This window comes from Primulina huaijiensis, chromosome 2 (genome assembly GCF_012295235.1).
Source record: "Primulina huaijiensis isolate GDHJ02 chromosome 2, ASM1229523v2, whole genome shotgun sequence".
NCBI lineage: Eukaryota > Viridiplantae > Streptophyta > Magnoliopsida > Lamiales > Gesneriaceae > Primulina > Primulina huaijiensis.
Window position 1 is genome coordinate 20,206,106 of NC_133307.1, and position 11,494 is coordinate 20,217,599.

Below are 11,494 nucleotides of genomic sequence, written 5' to 3' on the forward strand. Positions count from 1 at the left end.
TTAGTGCATATTTGAAAGTTAATAAAAATATATTTGTTTTTAAATCAATATATGTAATATTAACTACATATGTTAGCCGATAAAGAATAAAACAAGATGTTTTAGGATTTGAGTCGATACTTTTTCCATGATTAAATAAAGGTATTGACTAAGATTATTTTTTATTTTATTTTTTTGACAGTTTTGAATATATAAAAACATAAATAAATTGATTAAGTAAATATAAATTTCATACACAACATTTTATATAAAGATAATCAAACTAATATTATACTAAAATAACCAAAATAGATAAATTATACCAATATTTTTATTTTAAATCCCAATGTTTAATTAAGACAAAAGACCGATGATCATTTTTTATTTTTTGAAATATTACTTTTATTTTTGGCTGAGAAGTAGTATATATATCATTTCATGAAAACTAATATTGCAATATTTCACGTAAATAATATGATAATTTTTCATCGAATATATTCTCTGATATCAAAGTATTTCCCATTTTATTCATTCAATCAAGAAATCTCTAGTAAAGAACATTAACTTGGGTTATATAACTAGTTTTTTTCACGAATCTTTATCTGTGAGATGAGTCAATCCAACTAATATTCACAATAAAAAGTAATATTTTTTCATGGATGATCCAAATAAGAGATCCGTATCATAAAATACGACCCGTGAGACTGTCTCACAAAAATTTTTGCCAAGGTTTATTGGGTATCCGATGTTGGGTCGCATAATTTGGTACCTGGTTTTGTCGGGTCACAATCATGTATGTTTTTTCCTTGCCTGACATGTCGAGTACCCGAACACGAAAAAATACGACCTTTGCCCACAACTAATAATAGTTCATAAATTGATTTTTTTTAAAAGTTAAAACTGCACTAAAAGAATGCAATGAGTTGGAGATGATCTTATTAAAAATAAAAGGCAAGTTTGGATACATAAGTAACTTAAAAATACAATTAAATAAGTCAATATGTTAAAAATGCTTTTATTAAAAAAATCAGAAGCGATTTTGACATTTGAATAAATATTAAAAAATATTTATTATATTTTCCAAGTCTTCTAATTTTCCAAGCAAAGACATTCAAATTCATGTTGAATTAAAAGTAATAATTATATTCAAAGATGTAAAACAGAATAAGGTCTTTTGCCAAACAGACCCTACAGCTGACATTTCAGCTAGTGCATTATATACCGCCTAAATTTCATTTTGAAAATTTGCCAATTTTCACCATTCTCGTTCCATTCGTTTTCAGTTTCTCTTCTCCTTTTTCCCTCACTGATCGCCCTACCAATACACGAACACCAGACCAGAGCCACCTCCATTGTTATTCCTTCGATTCCACCCAAGTACGTAGAGAAGCCCCGCCGAATTATTGTCTAAGGTATCAAGAAACTTCAAATTTTAAGTGTTCAGATCTTTTGTCGCATATTATTGATGTGGGCTTTCAAGCATGATCACATTTTCGTTTTCTTCAAGAATTTCCATGCGCGGATTCATGTTTTTTTTATGGTTGATTCAGTTCAAGTGTTTGAAGGTTGTTGATGCAATGCCGGAGGCAAGAGATCGGTTATCGAGGGAAGACGATATAGTGGCGACTTACAACAGAAGAAGGAATTCGAACACTAGCAATCGAAGCAGTGGGCGAGGTGACTCGCCGATATTTGTTCTACAAGTTGATGCTGACGAGAGGCAGCTCGCTGAAACTCCGTTCAGATGGCGAGGGACAGCAATGATGGGGACAATGGCAGAGGCTTCTGGTGGTGGTGGTGTCCTTGGGAGGGGAATTTTTGGAAGTCCAAGAACCGGGCGAGAAGGTTATTTTTCACGGTCACCTGCATCAGTCTTCGGGGGTGAAAATTTGTCTCCCATGATTAGCCGTGGTCGAGGCGGTTACCGTGGCCGTGGACGCAGCGTTTTGCCCGCTTGGTATCCAAGAAAACCTCTGCGTGACATCACTGCTGTAGCGAGGGTAACGAACTAATCCCTTTTTTTTTATTAGGAAATGAGTTTATCTTGTGATTGTGTATTTTGAAAAATGGCGTAAATTAATTTGGATTTTGGGGGTTTTGGATGAAACAGTGATCTGGTGTTTTGAGTCTTGAAATCTAATCTCTGAGTCAAGCTTTTAGCCGTCATCTCTTGTGTTTTGCGAGTAAGTGATGCACATTCTTGAATACACTCTTTTAAGTATTTGTGCACAAACTCGGCCCAATTATTCCATTTATGCATTCATGGGATTGATTTAAGCTGACGTATTTCAGACATTACTCAAATTCTTGCCAGGGGCTACTTATGATTAATTACTCAAAGATTGGAATGATAACCTTGATTCTGTTTCATCATAGGAAGAAATGTTTATTGTGTACAGTTTGTTGGCATATTATGCCTTCTCTTTTTCAGCTAATGATCTTAAACCCTGTCGGGCTATGTCCCTAAGATCTTTACTGTCAAATCAGTTTAATATAAATTTGAAAGTGAGTTTTTATTTACACTTTACTTTGAATCATGTGATGTTATCAGCAAGTAGCATAACGTTGTCATTTTTGTTCTTAGTTTGTTCTGTGAGAGTGTATCATCTTCCTTGATATTGATTTATGCTGGAATTCTTAAATCTTATTTTGTACTTGTTATTTTGCAGGTCAATGTTTTTCTCCATATTCCAAAATTACATATTTATTGATTTGTTCTATAACTTATTTAGTTCTGGAAATAAATAATACCAACTTTTGAAACTTTCACTGTTGAGTTGCGGTAGTGTCATCCACTAAAACTATTCAAAAAGCCTAACAATCCATGTTTCACTGAGTTAATGCTCATCCTTTGATAATCATGTGTTAATATATTGTAAGTCCTGAGATATAAGGTTGATTTTTACTTTCCACAAGCGGATTTTGAAGGGATAATTTGTTTTCAAATTATTAGGCATACAATCAAGAAAAATTACAAGATTCTTTTAAATTTTACCTTAATTAACATCCATGTTGGCTGGATTGAGGTTGGATGGATCGAGTCTTTGACTTCATAGTAGGTTAGCTTGAGCAGGTAACGATTATCAGATATTATTCTCTTTCAATGTGTTTATATTTACATCAAGATGATTCTTTCCTTAGGCAATAGAGAGAAGAAGAGCGTGTTGGGGAGAAGGTGAAGGCCTATTAACTGAGAGTCCTATACTCCGGGACCAGACAGTTCACGATCCTTTTGTGTCTGCATCAGGTGCTCAACTCGAGCATGGTATTTCTATGGCATCTCCACACACAACAATTGGAAATAAGCACTGGCCACCAACTATTGGTAAAGTGCCAAAGATATTGCTTGATATCACAAGACAGAGTGTTGAAGAAACAGCTTGCTTAACCCCACAGAGAAAGCTTCTAAACAGCATCGACAATGTAGAAAAAGTGGTTATGGATGAGTTTCGTAAGCTGAAGAGGACTCCTACTGCCAAAAAAGTTGAAAGGGAAAAAAGAGTTCGGACGTTGATGTCAATGCGATGATCTCAACTGTTCATTTATGATTCTTTGTAACCTCAATCAAGGTTGAGACAAGGCGGTGTTTTGGGGATGTCAAAGGACTCTGAACTACTGGCACGCGTGGTATGGATGATCATCTCTTGATGATCCACTTCTTTGTTGTATTGATCATCACTTGATGATCACTTGATGATAGACTCTTACTCCTGTTACTCATTCCTTCTTTTTTTCTCGAAGATCAAACTCTCTGTATTGATTTGAACATAGATTCTTTCCAGTGTAATACAAACTGCTTTCATGCTGACATCTAGGTGATGGTATTGGTGAAATAAGCAAGACTTGGAATCAACGACGATTTATGACGGTGTTATTTTAGGATAACTAGTGCTGTTATTTGCTTCTGCTATAGCTTGTAAACATGTAATCGATTGACATCGAATATTTCTGCAAGACTATTTCTCTACTGTTTTTTCTCGAACCTGTGGATTTGGCAGATATGTAGAGGTCGATAGCTAAGGTTCGAATGAACGGCAACATGAGCTAATTCAAGTACTACCTGGAAACTTAAAGATGCTGAAACTTGAAAGGTTGATATTAAAGGTGAAGTGTTCTCTGCAGCACGCTCATGTTTTGATTTGTTATCCATTTTTTTTGGGCGTGTTGATTTGTGGTATAGTATACCACATCGATACTCAATATGATAAGAAAACTCATGCATATTCTAAGCTTATTAACTATTTGATTGGGACTTATTTGACCCTATCTTTGGAAAATAGAATTTATTCGACTCTAGCCTTTGGGTAACACTACAAGGTAGGATCAAACTGACCATTTCATTAGATCTGTCATTTTCAGTTTCAATGATATGGTTGAGTTTCTTGCTAAATTTTATTGTCATCATTCATGAACAAAGGCTTAAGGCATAATATTTCAAATAAAGCTATTTTGCATGGAAACATATAGAAGACAAATATTATGCTAATAATGGCATTTCCCTCTTGAATCATTAATAAATAATGACAATAGGCTGCAAATTAGGATGATACTGAAACATTTGTCGACATGAATGTGTGTTTTTTTCAAAAAATTACAAGCAAGAATACAGAGAGAATAAATATGGTGGAGGATATATTTTTTTGACATGGGTTTGAACTTATGTTTCTTCCACTCTCACTGAAAGAGGAAATATTTACACAAAAACTCTTATAAGATCGTTTTATCAGTCAATTTTGCTAGACGGATCGAAGTCCGTCTTCGATCTGACCTATAAAATTATTATTTTTTATGTTCAAAATATTATTTTCAATGCAAAAGTATCATTTTTTGTTAGTTATGTTATGAAGAAGTATTGTCTATAATGTGCCGATTTGAATGAAAGTATTACTTTTTATGTCAAAAATATGTTGCGTAATATATATTGATTTGTGTGAAAATTATTATTTTTTATGTAAAAAAGTATTATTTTCAATGCACGTATGGACCGATGGACTGCAGTTCTGGATTAGGTCGATTTGTCTCATTGATATAGATTTGTGAAACCGTTGCGAGACCTAATCGATTTATGTCACTTCAACCAAGTGGTGATGGTGCAACCAATTAGTTTTCTTGTTCTGGTAATGAACTATTTTTTTTTTACAACATTTCATTCTAATTGTGATTATATATATAATGAACTAAGCTCACGAATAGCTCGAGCTTGAAAACGTGTTTATTTAAAGAACTCGAGAATGACCCCGCTTAACGAGCTTAGTTCGAGTTAGACTCGTTAAATACGATAAACGAGCTATTAACAAACCAAGCTCGAGTTATTCGCGAGTTTATTAATTTTCAAACGAGCCGAGTTCGAGCATGTATATATCTTAAACGAGCCGAGCTCGAGCTTGATATCATTCGGCTCGACTCGACTCGACTCATTTACATCCCTATTTATTTCTTTCACTTCTCTCTATTTGCAAAAGTATACTAATCGAAGAACAATGTAAGAAATCAAAATCATTTTCCGTTCTCAAACTTCAATTACAATGTACGATTTATGCTTCCAAAATAACGTTTTATTGTTGTTTTGAAGGCTTTCATTTTTCTAATTGTTAGTTGTTGATTGAATATGTTGATATATTTGTTTTCTTGTATTTGAAATCTTTTCTACGCTTGAGCATCTGTGGTTTTTAACTTGTCTCCTAATTTGTTTGAAAATCATAGGATTTTGAAGGATTTTGATTTGAAATACGTATACTTAGTATTCATACTTTCTCAAGCTTAGATTTTTTTTACTCGATTGTATGAATCATGGGTTTTCATTGGAGAGTTTGGTGATTTGAGCACTAATTATATAGTGAGCGAGATTTATATCGTTATTGATTAGACTTAAATATATTAAACAAGTTCTTGTGATGAGGTACCAACATAATATATACGGTCCGATGTCATACATATGACAGTCCATGTGTTTGCATGTCAGATGTTTAATTTGATAATTTAAAAGTTAAAAATTAACTTTTGGCGGTTGATATATCCGCGTGATAAAATCAAGCGAATAATAACTGATCATGCAATAAATTCGAAATTTAATATAATTCAAAAATGTGAACTTTTAAACATATTGGACAACTCAAAAGAATTAATATGTTTTAGAGGAAGAATCAATAAGATTATATGACGAAGTCAAGTTTTCGCAAACTCCAGTCGGAACGGTCAGAGTTGCGTATCAGATTGACAGATTGTTTTACCAACTCGACTTTAATTCTCCCTAAATTAATGTATCTAATTTAAATCTATTAAGCCAAAAATATTACGAAAGTAAGGAAACTTAGAGTCGGGTAAAAGCTTGTGAATATATCAGAGGTTTGTTGATATGTAGAGATATATTTTAGTTGGATATCTTTCTTCATCACACGATCGAAGATAAAATGATGTCTGATGTCTACGTGATTTGTTCGAAAATACAACACAGAGTTGTAGGTGATGACAATGACACGTGTGTTATCACATATTATTTGAGATTCAGATGAGTTGGTGCCATAAACTCCGAGCTGTTGTTGAATCCACAATATCTGGGCACAAAAACTGCCTACGACTAGATATTCTACCTCAACTGTTGATACAACAATTGATGTTTGCTTCTTGCTGAACTATTATATCAGTCTGTATCCAATAAACTGACATGATCTTCTGGTGATTTTCCTGTCAATCTTATAACATGCATAATCTGCATATGAATAACCAACCAGATAAAACATGAGTCTTATCCCATAGATCCACACAAAAAGTGTCTTTAAGATATTTAAAAATACATTTAGCTGCAATAAAATGTGATTGTTTATGGTTTGCTTGAAATCGTGCACACAGACATACATAAAATATGATGCCTAGCCGGCTAGCAGTCAGATAATGCAGTGACTCAATCAAACAAATATACATGGTTAAATACACTGAAATTTCCCCTTCATCTTTTCTAACTTGATTGATAAACTTATAGACGTTGCAGCTACAACGCAATTTTCCATGGAAAAATTCTGCAGAACATCTTTGGTATAATTGGCCTGGTTGATGAATATACCAATATCTAGCTGCTTTACTTGCATCCGAGAAATAAAGTTAATTCTCCCATCATACTCATCTCGAACTACTTCTGCATTAAGTTAGAAAATCTATCGCAGAGTTTAGGATTAGTAGGGCTAAATATAATATCATACATTTGTAAGAACAAAGAATGATAATCCTTAGTAAATTTAAACAGTATCTTATCAACAGTTCCAATACAAAAGTTATGCTCAAGCATAAATTTACACAAGTGCTTGAGGAGCTTGTTTCAATCCATATAATGCATTATCAAATTTATAAACATAATCAGGATATATACGATTAAAGAAACTAGTCGGTTGTTCAATATAAAATTCTTCATTCAATACGCCATTAAGAAATACGTACTTAACATTCATCTGGTAGATCATAAAGTCCTTATATACAACAAATACAAGAAATATATTAATGGTATCTAGTCTGGTTACATGAGCAAATAATTCATCAAAATCTATTCTTTCTTTCTATATATCTACAGCTTTGAGCCACAAGTTTAGCTTTATTTCTTACAAACTGAGTCGTTTTCATTAAATCTATTCATAAACACCCATCTAGTCCTAATAATATGTTGATATGAAGGTATGAGAACCAGATGCCAAACTTTATTTCACTCAGATTGATTAAATTATTAATACATAGCTTCTCTCCAGCTTGAGTTTCTTAATGCTTCATCTTTCTATCTAAGAAATGAATGTAACATGCAATAATGCATCAATCATTTTCCTTATAGTTCTGAGAGGAGCAGCTAGGTTACTGATGACCAGTTCGAGTTAATGATTCTGATTCCAATGGAGGCATTATCCTAAGGGATTTGGATCTCGATGTTGAACCACTGGATCTTTATTTGCATCCGTAATATTATCTTCTCGAGTTATCTCCCGCTGGTGATGATTCATCGACTTGATTTTATGTAGTTTCTTCATTTTCGGCTGGACTTATTTCAAAAGCAACTCCTACGAGGACTTAGAATTTTAAAGCGCAAAACATCTCAAAGGTACTCAATTTAGCATAATGGAGCCCGATGTGATGCAAGCTCGCAAGAATCAAAGTGAGACAACTCGAGGGTGCAAACTCCAGATCATAGATCCTAATATCTAGCTCAAATAAGCTAATCTATATTGTCATAAAATGACAATAAAATGTTGCCAAGGGATAAGCTAGGAGTTGGACATCTTTATAGTGTAAAAGATGACTCTTTAGTAAATCAAAGTGACCTTTGATGTGGTTGAGCAATTTGACCATCATGGAAATTGTTTGGGCTCCAAGTTTTCAGCCATATATGACCCTTGTTATGCCTTTTTTGCAGCTTATAAATACCACCCATGGCCTAGACAATTGACACTCCAAAAAGCCTCCACAAGCTCACTAAAAATTCGGCCCCTTTGTGCGAGAAAGTTGTGCTCTTAAATTTTGGGTAGAAAGTAGCCATTATCTTAAGGTGTTAATCTATTTGAATTTGTTGTATGCAAATTATATATTTACAAAAAATATTTTTGCTAGAATAAATATTTTTATTGAAATGCTCTTTATTCCATTTAAATTTTTCTTAAATTTCCTNTATTTTATTTCATTAATTTATTGTTATAATATTTATTCAAATTGTTTAATTAAATTTTGACTAAACACTTCAAAATTTAAGTGTGTTACATATAAGTACTTACTTTAAATTTTAAATTACCATATTTTTGTCTATGAAATCTAGATTATTGTTCAACAATAGTTCAATGAATAGAAAATAAATTAAATTTAAATGAATTTGGTATGAGAATGAAGTTTTTTACTTTGTGCATATTAAGTGGAAAAGAGGTCTATATGCAAAGCATGTGATAAATAATATGTTTTTTTATTAATATTTTAATGTTATGAGTTAAACTAAAAAATTTGACATGGAGGTGGACATCAAAGATTCCATGATATTAAGACTAATCTCTAACCGAAATCATATTTTAGGAATTTTTTTGGAGTTGTCTCTTATGTCATTATCTATTAAATAGCAAAAATTTCGAAAAAATGATATACTTATGGTAATTATATTTGAGGTCAATTACTAAAATGGAAGATTTAACATAAACAAGCAAAAAATAAAAAATAAAATATAATTGATGACTAACAAAACATAGACATCAAGATTGAAAATGTTGAAAAATATATAAATTATCAAGGATGTTATAAATAATAAAAGAATAGAGAGAATTCATAAGAGAAATATATATGAATATGAGTCAATACTTAGATGCAATTCTCATTGAACTCAATCACTCATATAAAAGAATATAAATCTTTATATATATATTATGTTGATTACAAATATTACAAATCTAATAGATAATGATAATCATCTTGTAACGACCATGGGCTATCCCGATCTTGAGCTCCTTTGGGAGCCATTTCCCGTCTTGGGTTCCTGGAGCCTTTTTTTCTTTCACGGGCTTTCTCATGCGTCATTACTCATTGGACTCTCCACACCAGGTTGTGGAGTGATACCTCCCCAAGTCTCGAACCCATGACCTCCTAGCATAAGTAGTACATAGTTCAAAGAGACTTGGTACCAATTGAGCTATATCCAAGAGGTCTTGGCCAAGCAATCTTGGTAAGGTAAAATCCCTAGTGCCTGAGCTGGAAAAGTCCTATGAGTAATGATCGCGAGTGAGTGGTGTCGGGTCATTACAGTGAAAGGCGCCTTTTATTGTAACGACCATGTGCTATCCTGATCTTTGGCTTTCTCGAAGGCCATTTCCCGTCTTGGGTTCCCACTGGGGCCTTTTACTTCACGGGCTTTTCCATGCGTCATTACTCATCGGACTCTCCACACCATATTGGTGGAGTGATACCTCCTCAAGTCTCGAACCCATGACCTCCTGGCATAAGTACATAGTTCAAGGAGACTTGATACCAATTGAGTTTGGTACCAAGTCTCCTTGAACTATGTACTTATGGCAAGAGGTCATGGTTCGAGACTTGAGTAGGTATCACTCCACCAACCTGGTGTGGATAGTCCGATGAGTAATGACGCATGGGAAAGCCCGTGAGGGAAAATGCCCCAGTGGGAACCCAAGATGGGAAAAGAACCCCGAAGGAGCCCAAGATCGAGATAACACATGATCGTTACACATCTACAATACAAATTATCTATAACAAAAGGAAATGATAAATAAGGTTGAAATACCTAATAAATAACAAGATAGATACTGTTGAAAAATAATATTTAAAATGTGTGTATTGAATATTTGAATGTTGAATATTTGAATGTTGAAAATTAGGTAAAATTAGGTGTTGAATATTGAAATTTGTGTATGATGATGAAGGTAATGATGTAATTTATTTTTGAATTATTTGTAAAAATTTTCTATAAATAGATATCTCATTTGTGAAGAAAATCACAATTGAGTTGAGAGAAAAATATTATAAAGTGTGTAGTGTGATAATTTTGAGAGTTTGAGATTTTTACTTTTTACCGTAAATTTTTACTTTTTCACAACAGATACAGAATTTTAAGAAGTCATAAAAGTAAAAAATATAAAAAAAATTGGAATATTTATTTATTGACACAATCAGCTATATTTATCTCAACATATATGTGTTTCAAATATTCAATATGAACATCATCTTTAATTCAGTCGGATACCTTAATATGCATGTGTTTCAAATCTTCAACATAAACATTATTTTTAATTCAATTGGATACCTAATTGATCATAAATAAAGTGTTCGCACGTGTTCGTTACTGTTAATTAATAAACATGACAATATAATTTTCATAAATATAAACATAAACCAATAAAAATTTAGGTAAAATTTTGTAAAAATCCTGACTTTGACCTTTTCTTTTGATGACCTAACTTCGATTTTAAGAGCATCTTTCCGGTGGATAAGCGAAGTGTGAGAATACGTTCCTAATAAGTATTGGTAATTTAATTTGGATGTTGGGATAAATTTTTAGGCTATGGAAAATAAATATGATGTTAGTAATAACAATTTCAATTAGAGAAAAGAAATGTTTTAATAGTTAAGAAACAAATAAAAATCCATGGAAAAAATATTATATATATATATTATACTATATATTAAAGTTTGAGGATATTAGAATAACTAAATTGGTATGACCTATTACACCACAAAACTTCAAAATTTACACCAACACTCTATATAAACAAAGATTTTATTTTATGTACTTATTAGTAGTCTTGAGTCTTAAATACATCTTATCAATCTTTCTCCACATTTCTCTCAACTAATAACTATATATTTAATAAATCAATGTATTTAGTCTATCATTTAAATATAGAAAATCATATTTAAAATGATTATTTGAAACATAAACATATATTCTACATAACAAATAAACATATTATATATACATGCAATACGTGTACTACGTTGCTGAAGAGTATCATTACATAGAGATGAAAATTTTAAATTATAATTTATCATA

At 32.3% G+C, this 11,494-nt stretch overlaps 1 protein-coding gene across 2 annotated transcripts; it reads left to right on the forward strand.

The window, feature by feature from the left end:
- The first annotated feature begins 1,129 nt into the window (after positions 1–1,129).
- Positions 1,130–3,907, forward strand: LOC140968430 (protein POLYCHOME-like). Of its 2 annotated transcripts, none has more exons than XM_073429372.1 (3): positions 1,130–1,391; positions 1,530–1,979; positions 3,121–3,907. In XM_073429372.1, exons 2-3 carry the CDS (start codon positions 1,557–1,559, stop codon positions 3,505–3,507), a joined length of 810 nt encoding a protein of 269 aa, XP_073285473.1. In that variant the 5' UTR covers positions 1,130–1,391; positions 1,530–1,556; the 3' UTR covers positions 3,508–3,907. The 2 variants fall into 2 exon arrangements, with proteins under 2 accessions (XP_073285473.1, XP_073285481.1); XM_073429380.1 differs by having other exon boundaries at positions 1,545–1,979.
- The last annotated feature ends 7,587 nt before the right edge of the window (positions 3,908–11,494 follow it).